Raw genomic sequence first — 26289 nt, 5'->3', positions numbered from 1 at the left:
AATAAAATGCAGTTTTCAATAGTAACATTATTAGTAGTTATAATTTAATTAAAGGGACAGTAAACATCTTGTAATTACATTTTTATACAGTCTTCCAATAGTTCAACATATGAGCAGAGTCTGAATGTTATTAGAACAGATTAACACCTTGTTTAATGCAATTGTGTTCCAATGGTCTAACTCCGCCTACCACTTTCCTTATTTGGATGAGCCAATCCAGACTTGAGTCTGGAGAAGACAGGGCTTGCTCCTGTCATTGTGTTAACAAAATCTTCATTGTTTGGTTGCAGCAGAAATTATAAGATAACAAACTGCAATTTAGGGATAGATCTGTGGCAAGGTTAGGCTTTTGAAACCTGCTGTGTGCTCTTTCAGTTCTCAGGACTGGAAAATCCACAATTTTCAGACTTAAAGGTATAGGAAAGTAAAAATTAGACTTGCATGATTCAGATAGAGCATGTCATTTTAAGTCACTTTTAAATTCACTTCTATTTTCAAGTATGCTTTGTTCTCTTAGTATCCCTTGTTGAAAATAAATACGCACATATCCTACACTAGTGGGAGTTAGCTACTGATTGGTGCCTGCACACACCTGTCTTTTGTGATTGGCTAAGTAGATGTGTTCAGCTAGCTGCCAGTAGTAGAATGCTGTTTCTTCAGCAAAGAATCACAAGATAATGAAGCAAACTGTAGTAAATTGGAAAGTTGTGTACAATTGTATGATCTATCCAAATCATGAAAGAACATTTTGTTGTTTCATATCCCTTTAAAGGGGTGTGAACCCCAATTTTTTTCTTTCATGATTCAAACAGAGCATGTGATTTTAAACAACTTTCCAATGTACTTTTATTATCTAATTTGCATTGTTTCCTTGGTATCCTTTGTTGAACAGGATACCTAAGTAGGTTTAAAAGCTGCTAATTGGTGGCTGTGCATATATGCCTCATGTTATTGGCTCACCCATTGTGTTAAAGTGTTAAGTAGCTCCCAGTAATGCATTGATGCTTCTTCAACAAAGGATACCAAGAGAATGAAGCACATTAAAAAAAATCTGGGTTTCATGCCTCTTTTAATTACAGGAAAGGAACAAAAAAAAATAATGAAAATATTTTGCAAAGGTGTGCAGCTATGCATAATTAAGCATTTTTTAATTACAAACTCAAAGTGTTTACTATCAATTTAAAAGATGTTTCCTTCTGACCTTTACTAGCTGGTTAGACAACAAAAGTGATCCTTTGTTTTCAAAGTTTTAAAAAAAATTCTATTTCATCTTAAAGTATATTACAGCGTCTCAGTTTATGAAAATGGTTGCTCCTGTGCTAAATAAACCATCTTCTTTCATTAGGAGTGTGCACGTGTCTTTAGTAGTCTATGGCAGCAACGTTTTGCAATGTTATTTGTAGCTTTGTTATACAATGTTGCAAAGCACTGCTGCCATAGAGTACTAAAGATACGTGCACGCTCCTAAGCTATTATGAGCCTACCTAGTTTTACTCTTCAATAAAAGATACCAAGAGAATGAAGCAAACTTGATCACAGAAGTACAATGGAAAGCTGTTTAAAATGTAATGCTTTATAAGAATCATGGAAGTTAATTTTGACTTAACTATCCCTTTAAATCTTTTTTCATGCAGAAATATATTAAAATATGCTGAACTGTTGATCATGATTGAAAATGAATGAGTATAATGCTCTGCCATTGAAGGTATATTATGGACCAGAGTTGTCCAACCTAAAGTATGTGGACCATAAAAGATTTAAGGCATATGATATTGGGGGAGAGCAGTCATGTTGATTTTAGAGCTGTTTTATTCTTTACAGTTGTAGGGAGAGAAGCTATGGTAAGTCTCACCTCCCTGCAGGCAAATGACTTTCACACCTGTCCCTCCTTCCTGCGTTACTATTATTCCACTAGGTGTGAAAGTGAAATACCTGCTGGGAGATTAAGGTGAGAATTAGCACATTTTATCTATCTACAAGTACAAATAGTAAACTCAGCATTGCAAGCAAGCTGTCTTCACTCCTTTCTCACTAAAATTGTTATTGTTTAAAAAGATAGATAATGAATTTACTACCCATTCCCCAGCTTTGCACAACCAACATTGTTATTGTTGGTTGTGCAAAATCTCTAAATTTCTGCCTGTTTCTAAGCCACTACAGACAGCCTCTTATCATGTTTTTTTTTATTTGCTTTTCACAACAGGATACTGCTAGTTCATGTGGGCCATATAGATAACATTGTGCTCACACCTGTGAGGTTGTGCACAACACAGCATTAATTGGCTAAAATGCAAGTCAATAGCTAATAAATAAAAAGTCATGTGATCATGGGGATGTCACAAGATGCTTAGATACAAGGTAATCACAGAGGTAAAAAATGTATTATTATAACTGTGTTGGTTATGCAAAACTGGGGAATGGGTAATAAGGGATTATCTTTTAAAACAATAACAATTCTGGTGTAGACTGTCCCTTTAAATGCAAGTGTATGTCTACACACATATACAAAGTTCAATTAATGAAATAGTTCTGAAAATGAGTTTACCAGTGCCCCAAAGAAGTAAATAAATCTGGTTTGTCTTTTGTCATTGGCTGACTAGATGTTTTTAGTTAGCTCCCAGTAATGCATTGCTGCTACTTCAGGAAAGGATTCCATGATTTGATAAGTAAATCGGAAAGTTGTTTATAGTTACATGCTCTAGAATCATGAAAGAAAAATGTTGGGTTTCCTGTCCCTTTAATGAAAAATAAGTTAACAGGCCATAGCTATTAATATACTTTTTACCTGTGTGATTGCCTTGGCCCCATGTATAAAAGGCAAGCTTCTCAAGTTTAGAAGTTGTCCGCTCGCCTTCACTACATACGGGCAGCGGACAAACAGGATCCACTGCTTGTATGTATCATTACACGCTCAAGTGGCAATGCAAAGTCCGCCCCTTCTCTTGTGTGACCAATCGTGTGATAGAAAGGACTGTCAATCACCCGGAGTGAGCAAGTGAGTGAGTGATTTCTCCTCGCCACCTCAGAGGTGGCGTAGAGTGTAATGACCGCTGCTTCTCACATTGCGGGAAGCAGGCTTGGGTATGCAAACCTGCCCTGCAAGGGCTCCAGAGCAAACTGCCCCCTTATTTCAGGTCTTTTGACAGACTTGCATTTTAGCCAGTCAGTGCTGACTCATAAATAACTCCATGGGAGTGAGCACAATGTTACCTATATGGCACACATGAACTAGAGCTGTCTAGCTGTGAACACTTTAAAAATGCACTGAGATAAGAGGCGGCCTTCAAGGGCTTAGACATTAGCAAATGAGCGTACCTAAGTTTAACTTTCAACTAAGAATACAAAGAGAACAAAGCAAATTTGATAATAAAAGTAAATTGGAAAGCTGTTTACAATTGCATGCTCTATTTGAATCATGAAAGTTTAATTTTGACTAGACTGTCCCTTTAAACGTTACACAAATAGATACCAAATTAATGCAGTATACTTTCATTAAATATTGTTTTATCTATCTCTATTTGCTTAAATCAGTTTGTATTATTTCTTACTTTTGGAAAACAGCATACTAGAACATCCCTTTAATTAATTTGTTTATTTTTAGATAAAACAAATTTATTTTTAAATAAAAAATAGAAAGGCTAAATACAGTGACTTTATTATGTCATTAATTTTACATTTATGAAACAACATTACAAGATAGATACATGATTTATTCCCCTTGCCTATGTCCCATACTCATACCCAGATAGGCCAAAAAGCACAAAGTGCGTATGCTGCAAACTGTCTGAATCAGCTCCCTTTCTTGTGGCCAATCAGGACTGACTGTAACTAGGATTAGTTAATGCTCTAAGTAAACTCTGTGTATTATATGAAGTTGCCAATTTCAGTGTACTTAAAGGGACAGTTCACCCCAAAAAATTATCCCCTTTAAATTATTCCCAATGATCCTTTTAACCTGCTAGAGTGTTTTTAAATTGGTTACAAGTAGCTCCATTACTCCTATTTCAGCATTTGAAATAGCTGATTTAGCCTGTGGTATCGTCACCTATACTGAACAAATTAATACTGGAGTATAGGCTATTTAATAGCCTAAGTATACACAGCCAGCAGAAGAGATTACACTCTCAGTGGGATGTTGGGATAGTTAAGTAATACAATTATCATTTTCCATTGTTCTTTAGCTTTGGTGTTCCAGTCAAATAAAAGGAAGCAAGTCTGTTTACACAAACTTAGAACATAATGAGATCTGATATCACCTTTAAGTTCAACCCATTGTAATAGGCTGTGGTTTCAAAGCACAAAATCAGCTACTTCATATACACAAATAAGCATGAAAATGGAATTTCTCAAATATTTTATACTCTGCAGTTGGTATAACAAGTCATTTCAAATACATTAATGGAAAAACAATTTTACAGTGTACTGTCCCTTTAAAGGCACAGTAAACACTTTGGGTTTGTTACAAGTTGAGAGCAATCGGTAATGCAGAGTGCATTATCTTTTGAACAACCTTGCACAAAAAATAAAGCACAATCTGTAATTACAAGTGGATGGTTAAATATTTTAACCTATGCATCTTACCGAGGCTAAAACTTTTTCAGAGTGCCTTGTACTTTTTAATGGATATTGCAGGGAACACTTTTACACTTGGTAAATTAAGTGTTTGCACAATCCAAAATGCCACTGTACAATTTAGTGCTTTTGAAGACCTGAACTAAAATATTATTAATAGTATAGCAACTACATGAAGGCCTCTACTACATGCGCACCATCAGCTTAGTGCACTCTCGGCTTAGAGCTTGAGTGATATCCAATATGACTTTTACTCTCATAATAGGCAATTGTGTGGGGGATTTAGCGCTATCTGACATGCAGATGGTAGCACACCCTAGACCATTATAGCTGAACCAGTGCACAGGTGAAATAATCAGCTGATGGATGAGAGCAGGTTAGTAACCATGGTTACTTCACCTGTGCACTGGTTTAGCTATAATGAAAACCTGGCCTGTTGGGGGTACTTCATTATCACGGTTGAGAAATACTGCCCTAGACTATCACTTGGGTGTGCTCTTAAGAACAAGGGGTTGAGGTTTCAATGAGCAAAAACAGCTTTTTGAATTACAAAAAGGAGCAATTTTCTATATATTTAATTCTCTGTAACTAGTGTTACAGGTGCTGGAAATTACTGTACAATGTATAAGATTATGAGCTGCAACCTCTTTGGGGAGTGTGTTTACAGCAAAATGTCTGCAGAAAAATAAACAATTAAAGGTACAGTTTAGACAAAATTAAACTGTCATGAATAAGATAGGGCATGCAATTTTAAACAACTTTCCAATTTACTTTGTCATCAAATCTGCTTTGTTCCTTTGTTATTCTTTGTTGAAAGCTAAATCTAGGTAAGTTTATATGCTAATGTCTAAGTCTTTGATGGCCGCCTCTTATCTCAGTGGATTTTGACAGTTTTTCACAGCTAGACAGTGCTAGTTCATGTGTGTCAAATAGATAACATTGTGCTCCCTCCTGTGGAGTTAGTCGGCACTGATTGGCTAAAATGTCTGTCTGTCAAGAGAACTGAGATAATGGGGCTGTCTGCAGAGGCTTAGATACAATATAATCACCCAGGTAAAAAGTGTATTAATCTAACAGTGTTGGTTATGCAAAACTAGGGAATGGGTAATTTTGTGTCTAAAGTCCCTTTAATTACATGTTAAATGACACCAGTAAATATAAGAGGTGTTAGTCATCTCTCTAAAGGTGTCCTGACATATTTTATCAAATTAAATGTATATTTTCTTTATAATAGTTCTATAAATTGTTGCTTCTGGGTTGATATATTATCCAGGTTCTCGCTTGAGGCTTAAACTCATTTTGGATGTTCCTGTAGAGCAGATAGAAATTAACAGTGACATTCTCGGATATTTTCAGATAATTTGAGATAAAATTAGATAATATTGGGAAAAAACATGAAAATTATGCACTAAAAAAGAACATTAACTGCAATCACTTCTCTAAATGTCAATCAGCAATTCAGGTGCTACCAATATGCTCATCAGTGTCAGTTATCATTGGTTTATATATTTATTAAATGAATACTAAAGTCAAAATTAAACTTCCATGAGCATGCAATTTAAAAAAAAACTTTCCAACCTACTTTCATTATCAAAATGTGTCTTTGTATATGCATACTTTGAGGCACCAGCTTCTACTGAGCGTGAGCAAGAGTTCATAGTAGATAGCTAGGTGAATGGATTTTGTGATTGGCTGATGGTACTCCCAAATAGGTACTCACAATTCCTGAAGTCTGACGGTAAAGGTCTTCTTTCAGGCGGCTCCATCATCTTCTATCTTCATCCGGAGCGAAAGCGGAGAGGATCGGTCTTCCCCGATACTCGGATCCAGAGCAGAGGTCCTAAACGCCGGCGATCCTTAGCGGCGTGGAGGCTCCTCTTCATCCGATCTCTGGCGTACACTGAAAATTGAATGCAAGGTACTGGCATTCCTATTGGCTGAAATTTTTAAATCAGCCAATAAGATTAGAGATACTGAAATCCTATTGGCTGTTCAAATCAGCCAATAAGATTTCAGTAGCTCTCATCCTATTGGCTGATTTCAACATTTCAGCCAATAGGAATGCAAGGTACCCCAATAAATATGGGGTACCTTGCATTCAATCTTCAGTGTGCGACCAACGATCGTATGAAGAGGAGCCTCCACGCCACTGAGGACCACCGCCGTTGAAGGCCCGCCGCTGAGGATCTGTGCATCGAGGAAGCCATCTCCACATCGTGCCGCCTTCGCTACGGATGAAGATAGAAGATGATGGAGCCATCTGGAAGAAGAACTTCTCCGCCGGACTTCAGGAATGGTGAGTACCTATTTGGGGTTTAGTCTTAGGCTTTTTTTTATATATTTTTTATTTTTAAGATTAGGGATTTAATGGGCTGTAAAAGAGCTGACTTATTATTATTATTATTATTATTCTTTATTTATAAAGCGCCGACAGATTCCGCAGCGCTGCCCATGGGTACAAGGATAACAGTACAGTGGAGAAACAATACGATAAGACACAAAATTTTACAGACAAATACAGGGGGAATTGAGGGCCCTATTCCCGTGGGAACTTACAATCTAGACGGGTAGGAGGATTGGAAACAGGAGGTGGGGACTGCAGAGGTGAGAATGATATTAGTGAGGAGATAGAGGGCAACTGTTAGTTAAGTGAAGTTAGTTTGTTGATAAGTTGGGTGATAAGCTTCCCTGAACAGAAAGGTCTTTAGGGAACGTTTAAAGGAGGAGAGGTTAGGGGCAAGTTTGACAGCAGGAAGTGCATTCCAGAGGGTTGGTGCCGCACGAGAGAAGTCCTGTAGTCTAGAATGAGAGGAGGTGATGGTAGAGGATGCAAGAAGCAGGTCATTGTTGGATCTTAGGGGGCGGGCAGGAGTATATTTGTTGATGAGTGAGGACAGGTAGGGTGGGGCAGCATTGGTGAGGGCTTTGTAGGTCAGGGTGAGAATTTTGAATTTAACTCTGTTGTGAATGGGGAGCCAGTGAAGGGACTCACAGAGAGGTGCAGCAGAAACAGAGCGTCGAGAGAGGTGGATTAGCCTGGCAGATGCATTTAGGATGGATTGGAGGGGAGAGAGGCGGGAGAGAGGGAGGCCAGTTAGTAAGTTGTTACAGTAGTCAAGTCGGGAAATTACCAGGGAGTGGATGAGCTGTTTGATAGTTTCAGCACTCAGAAGGACGAATTTTGGAGATATTGTGTAGGTGGTTGCGGCAGGATGAAGAGAGCAGTTGGATGTGGGGAATAAAGGACAGATTTGAGTCAAGCGTGACTCCGAGGCAGCGGACTTGGGTGATGGGGAGATAGTGGTGCCGCCAACAGTGATAGAAAAATTAGAGACTGGAGTGGAGCTAGAGGGGGGAATTAGAAGTAGTTTGGTCTTGGACATATTTATTTTTAGGTGGTGAGAGGCCATCCAGGAGGAAATGCCAGATAAGCAGTCGCTGATGTGAGAGTTGACAGAAGGAGAGAGTGCAGGGGTGGAAAGGTAGATCTGGGTTTCATCAGCATAGAGGTGATAGCTGAAGCCATAGCTGTTGATAAGTTTACCCAGTGAAGAAGTGTAAATAGAGAAGAGTAGGGGACCCAGGACAGAGCCTTGTGGTACTCCAACAGACAGGGGCAATGGAGAGGAGGAGTCACCAGCAAAAGAGACGGAGAAGAATCTGTTAGAGAGATAAGAGTGAATCCGGGAGAGGGCAGTGTCACAGAGACCAAGAGAACTGAGAGACCGTAAGAGAAGGGGATGGTGAACAGTGTCAAAGGCAGCAGATAGGTCAAATAAGAGGAGTATAGAGTAGTAGCCTTTGTTTTTAGCAGAAAGGAGATCGTTAGTAACCTTGGTGAGGGCAGTCTCAGTTGAGTGTTGGGGACAGAAGCCAGATTGCAGGGGGTCGAGCAATGAGTTGGAGGACAGGAAGTGGGTTAGGCGATTGAAAACTAGTTTTTTAAGGAATTTTTAAGCTAGTGGGAGCAGTGATATGGGGCGGTAGTTTGCAGGGGAGTTAGGGTCGAGGGAGGGTTTTTTGAGGATGGGAGTGACCTTTGCATGTTTGAAGGAGGCAGGGAATGAGCCGGTAGAAAGGGATAGGTTAAATATGTGAGTAAGAGCCAGAGTGAGGGTGGTAGACAGAGGAAGAATTAGATGTGAAGGAATAGGGTCAAGTGGGCAGGTAGTGAGGTGTGAGGAAGACAAAAGGGAAGCCACTTCACTCTCAGTGGTTGGGAGGAGGGTGCAGAGAGTGGCAGAGGGGGTGACTGGGAGCGGAGTTGGGAGATTGCAGGTTTGTGTTGGGATGTTTCCTCGGATTGCAAGTGTTTTATTGAGAAAATAGTCAGCAAGGTCTTGAGCACTGAATGCAGATGAGGGGGTGGTGCTGGTGGGTGGAGGAGAGAGTTGGAAATGGAGAAGAGTCTTTTAGGGTTTGAGAAGTGAGTGGATATAAGAGAAGAGAAGTAGGTTTGCTTAGCTAAGCGAAGGGCAGAGGTGTAAGAGTAGAGAATGAACTTATAGTGCATGAAATCAGGTTCAGAGCGGGCTTAGTATTTTTTACATGTAAAAGAGCTGTTTAACTTAGGGCAATGCCCTACAAAATGCCCTTTTAAGGGCTATTGGTAGTTTAGTTTAGATTAGGGGGTGTTTTTATTTTGGGGGCCTTTTTTATTTTCATAGGGATTAGGTTTAATTTTTTTTATTTTTGATAATTTGTTTATTTTTTTCTGTAATTTTAGAGTTTTTTTATTTTTTGTAATTTTAGATGATTTTTTTTTGTAATTTAATGTTAGGTTTTATTTAAGTGTAACAGTATTGGGGTTAATTAGGTTAGGGGGCTTAGTAATTTAGTTATTTGTGTTGTGGGGGGTTTGACGGTTTAGGGGTTAATAAGTTAATTAGGTTTATTACGATGTGGGGGTTTGGTGGATTAGGGGTTAATAGGTTAATTAGGTTTATTGCGATGTGGGGGTTTGTCAGATTAGGGGTTAATAGGTTAATTAGGTTTATTGCGTTGTGGGGGGTTGGCGGTTCAGGGGTTAATATTAGAATTATGTTATTTGTGGTTTATGTGTTTTTTATTTCTTTCTTGCGGACGGTAACGAGTAATTTCATTATTTTGTGCGGGCGGTTGTGTGTTTTTTTTTTGTTTGTTTTTTAAGGCTTCGGGTTTGCTTATGCTGCATCCAGGATTCCTAAAATGGCAGGGTAGTGAAAGAATCCACCTTTGCCATTTTCGGAATCCACCAGGATGCAGCTTCGCTTGGCTGTCTCGCGCAGCCAACATTCATTTGAGGATGTATGCACAACTGGCGACACCAACGGACACGTTACAAACGTTATTATAGTATAGATTTGTTAATTATGTAATTCTACTAGTTTAATCATTCATATTCATTCATTTTGTCCAAGTAATGATCAATTGCATTGCCACATAACTCCTTAGTTACAGGGGTGATGGGCTCAAAATCGCATTGTTTAACACAGGTGAGTCAACTATGTTTAGGCAATTTTATCAAAGGGACATAAAACCAACCCCCAAAAAAGACTCAGATTCTTTATAAATTTCTTTAAAAAAAAAAAAAAAGTTCAAAACAGGATTATGTGCATGCGCCCCTAGCATGAGTCACCATGATTTTCAAGAAGGCATAAGAACATAATTCTTGTGGCTCTGCGCATGGCAATTCCCCCATGGTATTTTCTTTGACAGGGAAACTAGAGCAGGGGACATTTCCTGTTTAAAACTACTTCCTGTAAAGTATTTTACAGATTTTTTTAATATTAAAGATTTCTTGTTATGATATTTTTTAATTGGTTTATGAAGAGAGATTTAAGTAAGAAGAATAAGCATTTAGCCCCAGAATGAAAAGAATGTCACATGATGGTCCTCTGCATTCGTTTCCCTCTCCGAGGATGACGATGTGAATGCTGAGGGGAAGTGGGGGTTCTAACGGAACGATAAACCCCTGTATGGCCTAGCTGGGTTCACTTAACCCTCTAGGATGCAGGAAATCACCATTAAAAATGTGATCACCTGTTCAACTGACCACCAGGTAGTAATTCCACAGAGGGGATTATTGCATTGTCCCTAGCTCCCTTCTGATTTAATTTCTTATGAAATAGTGAACGTCCCTACTTTGGGCTCGTTTACATTGAGCTGTAAAAAATGGAGCCGTAAGCTACCGTAGTTGCTAACAAGCTAAAAGTAGTTTACGCTAAGTTAGTGCCATGTCTTCATTGAAATATTTTGCGCATTGCGTGCAGTCGCTCTTTTCATGTAGGTGTACGTTAACGCTTCCATCCGACGTCGGATTTTTTTTAAAAATCACCCCATAACAAGTTTGTTGCTATGGTAACCTGACCTTAAACTATAAAATTTACATTGAAAGGGCTCCTTACCTGTGATCACCTCTACAAAAAAACAAACATAAACTTGTTTATAATACATATTTTTTAACTATAAGCAAATACCACTTTTTATTATAATAACATTTTTTACTTTATTAATATATAATATTTATTGCTGCCCTAGGCATAGGCCTAGTTTGAATTTTGTAGATATGTGATTGCAAATATTCTTATATGTAAATACATTTTGATATTTCCATAAGAACACAAGTGCAACTATTTTTATCTATGGGACAACAAAGAATATTACATATTACAATATTTTTCATTAATACACTTGCATTGTTTGACAGTTTTAAAATTTCAATAGGAACTAGGCCTCAAAAAGATATTTTTCTTCTTTTACACCTAGTTCAGCTGGGTGTAATTTTGTTCAATGTCCCAGGTGGGTCTTAAACATATGTGGTAAATGAGCTTACCAGAATCAAATGCACCGTACTGTGACCAGTGCCAGCAGGCAGGCTAGCACTCAACAGTGGCTAGTAAACTGGTCAGGAGATCCCCAAACTGTCAGGCAACTGGGTCTCGGCACTGCAACAAATCTCGGAAAGGCTGTGGGTACTCTCTCTGCTTCCCGCTGGAGTCAATTAAATGATAAAAACAAAAGGACAACTTCCAAACGTTTAAAAGATAAAAGAACACTTTATTTTCTTGAGAAACGCGTTGCATGAAAATAAAGCGTTCTTTTATCTTTTAAACGTTTGGAAGTTGTCCTTTTGCTTTTATCATTTCATTTACTCCAGCAGGAAGCAGAGAGAGTGCCCACAGTCTTTCCAAGATTTGTTGCAGTGCTGAGACCCAGTTTGGGGATCTCCTGACCAGTTTACTAGCCACTGTTGAGTGCTAGCTTGCCTGCTGGCACCGGTCACAGTACGGTGCATTTGATTCTGGTAAGCTCATTTACCACATATGTTTAAGACCCACCTGGGATATACTACACTATGAGGCGCCCTCTTTTTGCTTTATCATCCTTGTAGATTATCCCTAACACCGGGTTCAAGCGGAGCAGCCTCCCGTCACGTTTACAATATTGAACAGTATCACAGATTCACATAGTTGGATATCCAACTGCTTCCTATGAAAAAGGAACTTTGGTAATATTAACATTTCTTTCAATTAGTAACTGAGCGCACATCCTAAGATCCCTTTCTGGGTTCTTTTCTTTTATATTTTTTCAATGTCGACTGCCTCTGACAGTGTATTAATGATTTGCACTTTCATTGGAAACCTGGTGTAAATTAGCGCTTACCAGCTTCTAATACTTTTATCAGATGCCAAAATATTTTCGCCAGCCGAGTATTGTTGTATAACGTGCCATCGGAAGCAGTTGCTACACAAAATTGCTTCAGACAGCATATTTATCAATTTGCAACCTCATGCAAACCAAATTACGGATCAATGGAAACGAGCCCTGTGTATGAGGGGGTCACATGCTCCTCTAATTTTCAGGTGATCACCATTATCTACCTCAACTATTCACCAAGATGGTGTCTCAAAATCCTGTAATTAGCAGGCGACTGCCATAAAAATGAATCTACCTACCTAATGTATTTAATATATGGAGAAGACAGTGGATCTAAAAGTGTTCCTAAATCTTAAAAACAGCATATAATATACACACACAATTTTCCTATTATAGAAAAGGATTTAAACTCTTTCAAATCAGGGGTTGCTTGCTCAGATGGCTATAAAATTATCATTATGGCAATAGTTATCACATCTGCTGCACCCAGGGCCGGCTCAACCATGGGACCAAGTGGGTCCAAGGGACCCAGGCAGCACTTCAGTGACATAGCCACTGTCAGACTCAGACCATTATGTACAAATACACAAAATCGGTCAAGGGTGACATTAAAGGTGGGAAAAGTGCAACTTCCTTCCCATTTATTGCACAATTGTGCATAAGCATTGGTGGCATGCAGGTAGGCAGGCTTAGTAAGGATGGCGGCCAGGCTAGTAGGTTGATATACTAATCAATAATGTTACTGCTGGAGGGGGAGTCATTGCATTCTCGGACCCAGGCAGCACAATTTCTTGAGTCGGCCCTGGCTGCACCACAAAATACCTAGAGGACCATGAGACCACTTATTTGAAAGAATCACTGCACTGGTGTCGTTTTAGGGTAATCACAATCACCTGGCAGCTAGCCTTAATTAGTTGTGTTGGTTATGTTAAGGTTACTAAATCATTTTTTTCTCTGAGATAATACACATTCCAAGGATCCACATAAATAGGAAAACTGGGTGGGTGTAAAATATATGCCACTTTGTGAAATTCTATGTAGGATGATTTTGTATTTTATGTTTTGGCCTTTTTATCAGTAATTCTTTTATTACTGTGAGTTGAGACAGGATAGGAGCATACACTGGCAATATTCCTGGGTGTTCTATTGTATTCTCAAGGCATGGTCAGGATTTTTCTCCTAAAACGTAATTTAGCATAAGGATATAGAAAGATGTGTTTGCCCCTGTAAATTACCTAATGATTGAGCCATGTCTTATCATTTAAAAGATGACAAGGTTGTCTTTCAATTTTTTTTTTTGTTTGTTTTATTTCAATTTTGTTTTACTTTTTTATAGTTTTCTTTTGCTCATAAACTATATGGCCATAAGTATGTCGACACCTGACCATGACACCTGTAAGAGCTTGTTGGATATTACATATGGATATTGGATATGTTGGATATTACATTCCAAAACCATTGGAATTAATATAGAGTTGGACCCCCTTTGGGGCTATAACAGCCACCACTCTTCTGTGTGAAAATAGCATTTGTGAGGTCAGGTACTGATGCTGGATGAGAAGGTATGGCTCACAATTGGCATTCCAATTCATCCTAAAAGATGTTCAAGGGGGTTCAGTTCATGGCTTTGTGCAGACCACTTGAGTTCCTCCACATCAAACCATGTCTTCATGGACCTTGCTTTGTGTACAGAGGCACAGTCATGCTAAAACAGAAAAGAACCTTCACTGTTGTCCAAAGTTGAAAGCACCCAATTCAATTATCTAAAAAGTAATTTTATCCTGCAGGATTAAGGTGATCCTTCACTGGATTCTGGAACTAAGGGGCCTAGCCCAAAACTAAGGGGCCTAGCCCCAGACCATTATCCACCAACCTCCACAGTAGCCACTATGCATTCTGGTAGGTAGTGTTCTCCTGGCATCCTTCTCACCCAGATTATTCCATCAAATTGCCAGATAGTGAAGTGTGGTTAATCACAGAGAACATATTCCCACTGTTCCAGAGTTGAGTGGCAGCATGCTTTGCACCAATCCAGTCAACACTTGGCATTGTGCATCTAAATATGAGGCTTGTATATAGTCGCTCAGCCATTTCATTTCATAAAGCTCCCAATGCACGGTTGTTATGCTGATGTTGCTTCCAGAGGCAGTTTGGAACACTATATTGAGCTAAGCAACATATAATAGGTGATTTTTATGCGCTTTAGCACTCAGCAGCCCAGTTCTGTGAGTTTGCGTGGTTTACCACTTCGTGGCTGGGCTTGTGTTACTCGTAGATGCTTCCATTACACAATAAAAGCACTTGCAAATTGACCAGGGCAGAAATTTCACAAATTGACTTGTGGCAAAGGTGGCATCCAATGACAGTGACATGTTTAAAGTCACTGATCTCTTCAGTATGACTCACTGTACTGCCAGTGTTTGTCTATGGATATTTCAAGGCTATGTGTTGGATTTTAATTCAATTCAATAATTAGTAGGGGTGTCCACATACTTTTTGCAATATAATGTATATAAGAGAGGACTGTTTTATAGATAATTTAATTTGATGTATTTGTTTTGTATTGTTTTCAAACACATTTTTGTGATTCTGGTATCATTAACAGTGGAAGTTATTCTATACAGAAGGAAGTTAATGGCTTTGAGCTAGAAGGGGCTCCACTGAGACCAACTGAGCTAAGCCCACAGACTGGATGTTCTGATAAGGAGCAGTTACAATGCTCTTTCAATTCCTGATTTTTGATCAGCGAAGGTGTGGCAAGTTTTTAGAACAAACTATTTTAAATGTCAGCCTATGAGACCTATCTATCGAGCTTGAAGGGGCGTGTTTCTGGCGAGTCTTCAGACTCACCAGAAACAGCAGTTATGAAGCAGCAGTCTAAAGGAAAGGAGTTTTAATAGGGGTAAAACTAAGTGCATAATGATAATATTCTTCTAAAGTTTGATTCTTATTAGTATTGGGTTTTATGTCCCTTCATTATACTTTGTTGCCTCTTTGTGGCCCTTAAAGCACAGAGGTTTGACACCCATGTAACATAAGTCACCGAAGGTCCCAACTTTGAAATATCTCTGCTTGAACACATGAACTAATAATGTTCCTTTACTTCCATTAATAAGTAATAATGAAATCTTTGCATGTTTGATATTCAGTAATCAAATCTAGACAGCACTGCAGAGTGACAGTCACTACAAACAAAAATCTTAATTAAAGGGACATTGCAGTGAAAAAAATTACATGCTCCAATTCATTACAGCATGAAGTTGTATCACTATCAATTTTTTAACTCTGTAACCATTTTACAGTGGTTAAACACATAGTTAAAGTACCTCTTAGGATTAGCAGACAACTGCAGGTCCTAAGTGGAAGATGCTGCTGACCGTCCAGAGGTTACTGTGCAGCTGGGTCGTGGGTCAATTTAAATAGAGAACTGCTGGTCCCAAGCGGTACTTGAACTACAGATTTAAACCTTTTGTGGAGGTTAAAATACAGTTGAGGGGGATTAAATGATATGCTCTAATGAATTAGAGCACATTTTTATTTCACTATAATGTCCCTTTAAATATATGGCAATAAAAATGAAGCATAGCAAACACTTATAAAATTGTGGTCATCCCTTCTGATTACCAATATTTACTACACTGTGTTGTTCCTGGTAATGTGAAATTCAGCTGATATAAACTGCATGATCAAAGCATGACATACCTGTATGTTGTTGTAATGTGTTTGGCACATTTGTTTTTAATATTATTCTACTTAAAAACAAGCATTTGAATAAACTATTCACTGTCTGCATAAAGGGAGTCTAACTGCAGCACAGACTGAATCCTTAAACAGGGTTGCAGAACCACTAGCCAGCATAGTAGTATGTGTATGTGTGTCTATCTATCTATCATCTATCTATCCATAATATTTATCTATATATACATATACTGTGTATATATATATATATATATACATATATATATATATATATATATATATATATATATATATATATATATATATATATATATATATATATATATATATATAGTATGTAGAATTCACTGTAATGTCTGCGCTCCTCCCGCAATCCAGTGTGTAATGAAGAGAGCCCGGCACAGGCGTGTCTGCCATACACGCCCCAAACAGTAATAGAATACAAGGTGCAGAGATGGCGCTCTGATAGAAAGGAAAGTTATAGTGTAGGCGCAAAAAAAACGCTGTAAATACAATGAGAGATTCCAGGCAGCAAAGTAAAATGTAAAAAATGAACTTTATTCCAAAAAGCTTAAAAAGGACAAAACCAGGATGTCCTATATAGAGCCAGCAGTGACTCTAACAATCAGGCAAGTGTGCAGATCCCCATGCAGACATGTTTCGTGCACCAGGTGCACTTGTTCACTGCTAGCAGAGCGCCATCTCTGCACCTTGTATTCTATATATATATATATATATATATATATATATATATATACAGTATTTATCTATCTATCTTCAGTAGCTATCTATCAATATATCTATCAGTCTATGTATTTATCTACAGTATTTATCTATCTATCTACAGTATCTATCTATCTACCAGGATACCAGGAGATTTATCGCTGGGCTGCAGCAGATGGGGCTGGAAAGCTACAATTTAAAGGGGTGATAAATGGGTTGTAGGGTTGCTATATAACATCAATCTGACATTTTTATTTAATACAAAGAAATATAATTTAATTTTGAAAAAAAATAGTGGGGAAGGAGTATCCCAGTAATCCCCTTTGAGAAGAATGGGGCCTGTGCATTCTACCAACTCAATGGAAAATAGGGCTGGTCTTCATATTTTTCCAGGGCTGCTTTTTATTCCCAGTCCGGCCCTGTATCTATCTATCAATCTATCTATCTATCTATCTATCTATCCATACATACCTATAGTTAGATAGATATTGGCGTGTAAACACTTCTGCATTTACAAAACAACCCTGACACCAACATCTAACTGTTCTACTGGATTTCTCTCTGGGGCTAGTATTCCAGCTGTGTTACTTATTAACAAATCAGAATGGAAATCCCCCCATTGCATAAAAAGACAATATACCTAGAAAATATCTATCCAATAAGTGTTTCCCTTTATAACAAAAGTAAATAAATAGTCATAAGAATAGGAATAAATGTATCTTTATTTTTGGGTTATATCTAATTATGGAAATGTTAGTATTAAGTCATAGTGTGCTCAATAGAGCAGATGGCTGATTTAAAATAGTAATAATTATATTTATACAATAATGACACACCCAGTCCTTATATCATACACTTATAACACCTTTCCATTTTAGCGTTAGCTGTGTTTGTAATCTGCTGCAGAAAGTAAAGGAAATTATTATATGTCTTTGGCTCACTCAGTAAAAAAAGGATTATAGTTTGGGAATTGGATCTCACACTGAATGTATATTTTCTTCTAATATAAGACATTATCTTTTAGTATTTAACCCCCAAATAACAAGGATGAAGTGCAAATCATTGCTAGGAGGTAATCGTATGCCAGAACAAATGTGTGGTCAAAAAATTTGCATATTTTTATATTTGATAGCCACCAGGGAATAAAGGGTTGTACTAGACCACTTTTTTTTTTTTAAACCTGTCCTCAGAACCCCCTAACAGGCCAGATTTTGAGGATATATGAACTAGAGCACAGGTGAAATAATCAGCTGATTAGTAAACGTGGCTATTTTATCTGCTCTCATCCAAGATAATCCTGAAAACCTGGACTGTTAGGGAGGCCTCAGGCCGGAGGACAGGTTTGAAAACCAGTGTACTAGACAATAGCTAATCTGATTAAAGAGTTACCTAGGGAAGTTTTTCTTAAAGGGACAGTCAACACCAGAATTTTTGTTGTTTAAACAGAAAGATATTCCTTTATTACCCATTCCCCAGTTTTGCATAACCAACACAGTTATAATAATACACTTTTTACCTCTGTGATTACCTTGTATCTAAGCGTCTGCAAACTGCCCCCTTATTTCAGTTCTTTTGACAGACTTGCTTTTTAGCCAATCAGTGCTCACTCCAGGGTAACTTCACGCGCATAAGCTCAATGTTCTCTATATGACACACATGAACTAATTCCCTCTAGTGGTCAAAATGCATTCATATTAGAGGCAGTCTTCAAGGTCTAAGAAATTAGCATATGAGTCTCCTAGACTTAGATTTCAACTAAGAATACCAAGAGAACAAAGCAAAATTGGTGATAAAAGTAAACTGGAAAGTTGTTTAAAATTACATTCCCTATTTTAATCATGACATTTTTTTTGGACTGGACTGTCCATTTAACTACAGTCCACAGGACCCCCAACAAGCCAGATTTTCATGATGCCTGAACTAGAACACAGGTGAAATAATAAGCTGTGAATGAGAGCAGGCTAGTAACCATTATTATTTCACCTGTGTTCTATTTCAGGTATCATGAAATTGTTTGCTAAAAAGCAGGTAGGCAGGTTTAGGAGTGTGCACGTGCCTGGAGTAATTAATGGCAGCCATTTTATAACAGTGCTTTAAATGTGCAAGAATACTAGGTGGTAGCAATGTTTGCTGCCATACAGTGGATTCATACACATGCACACTACCTACCTAGGTATCCTCTCAAACAAAGAATACCATGACAACCAAGCAAATTTGTTAATAGAACTTAATTTGTAATAGTTTTTTTTTATTTGTGGGCTCAATCTGAATTGTGAAAAACAAAATAGGGTTTCATGTCCCTTTAAGAATTTTGCACCCCTATCCAATTCTCTTTAGGCCAAAAAACTAAATGTAGTAGTATTAGGGGATTAAAAATACCTAAATAAAATGACCCAGATTAAAAACTGAAGAACGATTGTCATTTATTGTAGTGGATAAAGAAGCTTACCTGCAGGAGGGCCACATAACCTGAGCTCCGGCCGCTGGGCATGAGTGGTGCTCCCCTTGGTCTGAAGCTCAGATTCCCAGATACTCTGATATTCAGGAGTGGTACCTTCAGAAGCAATGGAGCTACAGAATCTGTTCATGGACAGAACCACAGCCATGTCTTACATCAACCCTTAACCTGAAAGAAATAGCAAAGACACATTTAATAACTGCTAGTTTCCTAAGCAGTAAAACAGCATCATAATATCTTCCCCAGATATCCCAGTGTAATTCTGCTCTTACTCATAAATGATCTAGAGTGCATATGCTGGACAAAAACATTAGAATTTTTGGCACTAGGGATGAGAGCATCTGGATTTTTTCTGACATATTTGCTATTCCCATTAGTCATATAAGTCCTTGATTGCCAGACTGGGCTGTGTAGCAGTTTACAGTCCTCTCTGGCAGCCAAGGGTTAAATGTCAATAAGAGAAGATCTGTTTTCAGAGTGTTAACAAAGATCAGTTGCTGCAACCAGTGAAAGATGTCTTGCACAGAATAACAAAAAGCCCTTCTCCTCACCAGAAAAAAAAATGCTGGATTTACTTTAGAGTCCTCTTTCTTTCCATTTGGTCACATAATGTCATCTAATTCCAGCAACCACTGATCCGTCTCTCCATCGTCTTTATGAATACCAGAGAAAAGCTCTGTACTTTCCATTCGGACTAAACTGGATCTGCCTCCAGTCAAAACATTGTGAGATTAAGACAGAAAATTGGCTTCAGTTTCAAGACGTGAGTTTCAATCCCACAGCAGCCAAATTCAACATGAGCGGAGCAGGCAGAATATTAAACAGTAGCCTGGCTTTAGAGCTTGTCATACGATTCTGTGCTTTAGAATCACAGTATCTCTCTCATTACAGCTGTATATTGTGTTTCATTCTACATCTCAAAATTCTCTCCACATTCTCTCCTCTCTATCTCTATTCTTGTCTGCTCACCTCACACTACACTAAGACTTTTTGTTCCTTATGATTTATCTTTTGTTTTCTAATTCATTTGAACAATAACTATTTATCAACCTGCTTAATTATGCATAGTAAAACAACTTTGCATTATACTTTCATTATTTATATAATATATAATATTCAGCCCTTTATGGCAGCAGTGTTTGCAACAATATTTTAACAATATTATAGATTGTTGCAAACAATTCTGCTATAGACAGCTAAAGACACAAGCACATTTCAGAGTCTATCTATGTAGGCTCTTCAACAAAGGATACCAAGAGAATGAAGCAACTTTAATAACAGCAGAAAGTTGTTTAAAACTGGGTGCTCTATCTGAATCATAAAAGTTAAATTTATACAATTGTTTGTTGATTTTTAATATACTTTACTCAAGACAACCTTGCCAGCTTTTTCCAGGGCTTATGAGTGAGAAAACTATTTAGTAATCCACTGAGACTTGTGAGAAAACGTTAAACACGCACAAGAAAGGCCTAGTCAGCCCACTCACCAATATTGCGAGACCAGTTTATCACAGCAAACAATACAAATTAAAACCAGAGAGAGTTGTTTAATAAGATTTAAATGGAGAACAATATTGTGTATTTGTTTTACAATGGGCTGGAAAACATATTATTAATTAAACCCCAAAAATATATTATACAAATGTACAATAAGGTCAACAAACCATCTTATATACATATATTCCACATTTCCTCTGCTTTATCACCTCAGCACCTTCTCTATTATTTATCAGCTCACATTGTAATCTCTTTAGCATCACAATCCAACCACATTTTTATAATACAGGGTATCATTAGATTGGCAGAGCCCTCTACCCCATTTTTTTGTAAATTTTAGCACTGTGGAATATATATTGATGCTTTATAAATAATAATTATGACATAAACATTTATACAGCCAATGAGAAATTAGTAAGTGTCAAATCAGTTCTCAACTTCTGTTGCCAATGGAGATGGGCAAGTCACATGGATGGGATCTATGTGTGTTGCAAACGATGGGAAATTAAAATGGAGTGCCAGGAAACCTATAGATATTGCAGTCTAAGCAGAACTGACAAAAACATCTGTGATGTGGGTCAAAGTGGAAACAATGGATGATTTATAATGATGTTTATTAACATTACACACTCTTTATATGTCTAATTATTCAGAAAACATTTCATCAATCTTGAATTATTTTTTTTCATAGACTCCGAAAACTTGCTGCCTGGCTCATAAATAAATAGAGTAGTGCACTCTCTCTGTTTTCCATACAGCCTGAGCTGCGCACTGCAGTATTTCTTTATGATGCAGGTGGTAGAACCTTTGATTGTCCATAGGCACTGATTTGGGAAAAAGTAAAACTGAGCCTATAGTATGTATGTTGTGGTATATTATCACAGAGACAACATGCTATATTGTACCTGCTGCAAATGAATAGCATGTGCAATCTGTCATTTACATCTATGAAGCTAATAAAGACCTATCTCTGTACATGTGTTATACAGAGGTGGAGTGTGGATGATCTAGGAGTTCTCCAGTCATTCCTGGGTGGGTTTGGATGTTTAAGAGCATGATTTGTATATTCCTGGGTGGGTTTGGATGTTTAAGAGCATGATTTGTATATTCCTGGGTGGGTTTGGATGTTTAAGAGCATGATTTGTATATTCCTGGGTGGGTTTGGATGTTTAAGAGCATGATTTGTATATTCCTGGGTAGGGTTTGGGTGTTTTTGCATAGGATTCAATTATTCCTGGGTGGGGTTTAGCTCTTCCTGGGTGTGGCTTTAGTGTTCTTGGGCAAAGATGATGTTTTGAAAAGCTCCAGGTCTCTTAAAGAGAAATATGGAAATAATTAGGGAAATGTGGGAAAGCAGAACTGAGCTCCCATTTTGGGACAATTCTATAAATTGTGAGGTTTGCTTTTGGATCCCACTGATAATAATAAAAAATGTTTGATCTAATCTTTTTTTTACTGACATTGAACACAGTCTGATAAGGATTTCCTTAAAATCAATCAATTGACAGTCTTCATTTTACAGATATGCAGTTTAGAATATATCAAATGTATTTGTAACTGAAGTTACTTCAAGATCATTTAATATACAAAAAAAGGAGAAATCTTATTATAGCAACAAAGTTCCTCTTTCTGTGTAGGATTGAGTGCTATTATTATTATTATTTATTTTTCATTTTACAAGTTTCCTTCTAAGGGAAATAAAAAACCCAAGGTAGGATTCCATGGAAATGACTCACAGATATTGGCAGAGGCATCTAGTAAGTGAGTCCAGCTTTGCAGGAGCCATAAGAATGGCCCTCCTCATTGTGAAATGAATTTCTCTAAGGATTAGTGGGAGTTTAGTCTGCACGCTGCGGGTCTGAGAAACATACACAGATTTTGTGGGGTGTAAGCCAAGTAACCACTACAGGATCACTCGCTGCTGAAAATAAACAGTGCAATGTAGAAAAAAATGGCTGTCGCTGGGGAATGGAATAATGCAATCTTCTTGGGAAACAAAGAAACTACAGCTGCATTAAATAACCGTTTAAAGAAACATTCTAGAGTCAAAGTAAAAAGCCATATTCTGTTAAAGCATTTTATTTTAAACAAATCCTCACATAAAAAAGTGACATTCTTAAAGGGACATTAAACACTTTGAGATGGTAATATAAAATGATAAATTGTATATATAAAACAACTCTGCAATATACTTTCATTATTTATTTTGTCCTCTTTGCCTTTAATTCCATTCTGAAATTGTGAGCTTTTCAGTTCCTGTTAGAAATGGAAGTGCAGAACACTGTTAAATCCAGCACAACCATTGGCTGCACACTCTAATGACCTATTTATAACTGACCCTAATTGGCCACAGCAGAGAAGGTAACACAAGTTACAACATGGCAGCTCCGAGTGTTTTATAGACACTAAAACTTTATTCTTATTTTGTCACGTTTTAAACAACTAATGAAACTTTAAAAAAATACATCTACATGCTAGTCATGGACTAATCTTTTCTTTGAATGCATCATTCTATCTAGCGTGTATTTAGTGTTTAATGTCCCTTTAAAGTCAGTACTGGGGATGTGCCCAAGGATAACTGACAGGCAGAGCTCCCAGTCATGCTACAGAACTGTCCTGATGTCTCTCCCACAGCCTCTCTTATCCTGTTTAGGTTTACAAATGAAAGCAGAGGACAGTCTAACCCAGTCCATAGAGTTCCCAACTATACCCATGTACCCATCCATAATTCAGCTCACGTTACTCCCACAGAATGTCCTGTTGCCAACAAAACTAATAGATAACCAGTCTAAGTGAGGGCAGTAGGGTTTGCCACAAAATTCCCCGCTAGATCAATATTCTATATTCTTTGTACCATGGCCTTCACTAATAAGCACGGAGCAGTGATTTTACCCCCCAGACTACAAGTAACACACAAATAATACTGAAGTGCCACTTCATTCTTGAACCATAAGGGTAAAGAACTGAAGAACAGGTAGCCTTTCAACATGCAGCTGCTTCAAAAGGACAATTACATTTTTGTGTAAATTTCACTAAACATTCAGTAATGACCAGTTCAGTACTGGACACCTAGCAACCATGGCCCAGGCCCCACTCCTCCATCTGACTTCACCCAAAGGAATTGTGGCCCTTGGACCATTATGTTTAGAGACAGAAATCTGATACCACAATTAGACTTTGCAGAGATTAATCTCTGCCTGAGTGCACATGAATATATGGTGAAACAAATCATTATGCTCTTATGAATGGCCAAGAGATTAACATTATCATGGTGAATGTGTATAGCCCTGTATCTTAGGTTGAGGTGGCAAAGTATGGAAACTGGTGGTAAGATACAAATTTTCCTTAGACTTTAATGGCGATTAAATGTTTTATTACCAGTTTACAAAATTTACCACATCAATGGAAACTGGGCCAAACCAAAGTTGCCAAAAATCAGGGCACATATGGTGATAGACAACAACAATGCATTTACAGTTTAGTTTCAGAAATAAACTGTGTTGAGTTATTAAACCAGCAGCCTTCTAGCAATAGTAGTTAAAGTGATGGTAAATTTAAATGATTTTCTAAAGCTATACCAAATGAGTGTATTAAATTAATTGGACTTTCATTTGGGATTTTAATGTAATATATGATGTAACCTAATTTGATTAGCCTAATTGTTTGCTTACATTACCCTTCTCCAGCCGCCCAACAAAAATGTAAATGTTTTTTCACCTCGTATCCAATAGCCGTGCTAGCCATATGGCGTCCAACAAGCTCTAAAGCTTCTTTTTTTTTAGTGTCGTATGGCTAGCACAGCTAATATATATGTTATAGAAGGTACAGAAGTTGTGCATAAGCGAGAAACGTGTTTTTGCATTATGAATACACATCACTGCCTTATTTCCAGTGAATTGTTTTCCATAAAACCAGACCTGACCAATGTTAACCTGAAGTTATAACTAGCTGCATCTGGCTTTGTTATGTGTGAAAACACTGAGCTATTGTAGTACTGGTAAATTACCAATTTACATTGTCTTTCAAGTCTTGCAGAAATTCAACGAATATTACCATAGAAACAGAATTTGACTCAGTAAAATAACTGGTCCATATCTTCAGATCATTTGCTGTTTGTGATAATACTTTAACCCTTATTTGATTCAAACCACAAGATAATGTACCCTTTCCCAGCATGCATTTGAATTCCCAGACTGCATAAGATGCTACCACATATGCTGGCAACTTGTTTGTTCCATGTATCTACTGCAGCATTAAAGGGGAAAAAAGGTCAAAATTGAAATGTGCATGGATGCATTTCAATTTGAAATAGAATCAGCTTTGCAGTTTACTTTCAAGAGCAAAAATGATTCTAGTAAAAGTTATTAATGTTTTTAAGCGGCATACGCACATATCCTGTGAGGGCCTGTGCATCAGTATTCAAACCCTATGCTTGCTCAGAGAGTGACGGTGGTGTGTATTGCTTCTGAAGATGTAATTAGTGTCCTACAAGCCACTGCTCACCCTCTGGGAAGGTGTGGTGTTTAAATACTGTATATGGACCCTCACAGGATATGTGTGTATGCCGCAGAAAATCAGTAATACCTTTAATTACAAACATTCTTGCTAATGGAAGTATATTGCAAAATGCTTCTAATTCATATTGAAATGCACATATACAGATTTCATGTTTGACCGTCAAATCCCTTTAAATGTATAATAATATGCCAAGGGATTTGCCACATGCTGGGCCAGATTTATACCACTATTAGTTAATGTGACACTCTTTTCAACTCACTTGTTCTAAAAATTAAATCTCATTAGCATCAATATGAAATGGAGTTTTCAACTAAGAATTTATGGGGAAAAAAAAACATATTGATGGCATTAAATCAAAATTGGCATTCTCAGAGGGGCTGGGAAATTTTCAGGATTTCAAGAAAAAATATAAATCATTATGGCTAGCTTGAATAGAATAAGCATTGTTGCAAGTCCGTGAAGTATAAACATTTCACACAAGAGACTAATAATATTTCCAGATCTTGGATGAACAAACTATCTAATGATCCAAAGGAGAGATTTCTGGGGGAAAAGAGCTTAGTAAGACAACTGAACAGAAATGTTTCTTTATTTAATTATATGCCTGTGCTTGTGGTAAGGAATTTTCTTTTCATTCCACATAATATTTGGTTTTGCAGACCCAGTCAGCTTATATTGCTCAGCTACACTTTTTCTGGCAGATACAAAGTGAGTGTTGGTGTGTGCGCAGGGGGGGGGGGGTAAAATACATGTGTGGTTTCTGAGAGTTTGTCTTTTTTAAGAAAATACCATTGAACAAAATATTAGTAAGGTCTATGCCAACATGCACCATTCATTCCATTTGCTCAACAGCATAAAATTCATTTATATATATGGCTCAGTGGAATGAAATGGAGAAATCGTACATAGTATCAAAGAGTAATTAAAAAATATAAACTCATATATGATTGCACTATAGCGTAACTACACCACGCCACTGTTTAAAATGCTGTTACAAATCACACTGCACAAAATGTTTATCAGCATCTTACCTTTAAGTGCTTGCTTGTCAAAATGGGCTAGCAAACAAAGGGTTACAAGAACAAAAAAAGTGCTGCCCAGCATTCTATAGCAATGTACTTAGAAGTATAAAAAAAACTACTGATTTATCCTTTTTAACATGAAGATAAGCAACTTTTAGCTCCC

At 37.5% G+C, this 26289-nt stretch overlaps 1 protein-coding gene across 2 annotated transcripts in view; it reads right to left on the bottom strand.

Moving 5' to 3' along the window:
- Positions 1-26289, bottom strand: part of SERTAD4 (SERTA domain containing 4) — a 58369-nt gene that overhangs the window by 26383 nt on the left and 5697 nt on the right. For both annotated transcript variants that reach the window (XM_053712376.1, XM_053712377.1), the window contains exon 2: positions 19082-19258. In XM_053712376.1, coding sequence (XP_053568351.1) covers positions 19082-19238 — 157 coding nt within the window. In that variant the 5' untranslated portion in view covers positions 19239-19258. The remainder of the gene's footprint in view (positions 1-19081; positions 19259-26289) is intronic.

Source organism: Bombina bombina, chromosome 4 (genome assembly GCF_027579735.1).
Source record: "Bombina bombina isolate aBomBom1 chromosome 4, aBomBom1.pri, whole genome shotgun sequence".
NCBI classification, from domain to species: domain Eukaryota; kingdom Metazoa; phylum Chordata; class Amphibia; order Anura; family Bombinatoridae; genus Bombina; species Bombina bombina.
The sequence above is the reverse complement of the archived record's forward strand: the minus strand, read 5'-3'. Positions and strand labels throughout refer to the sequence as shown.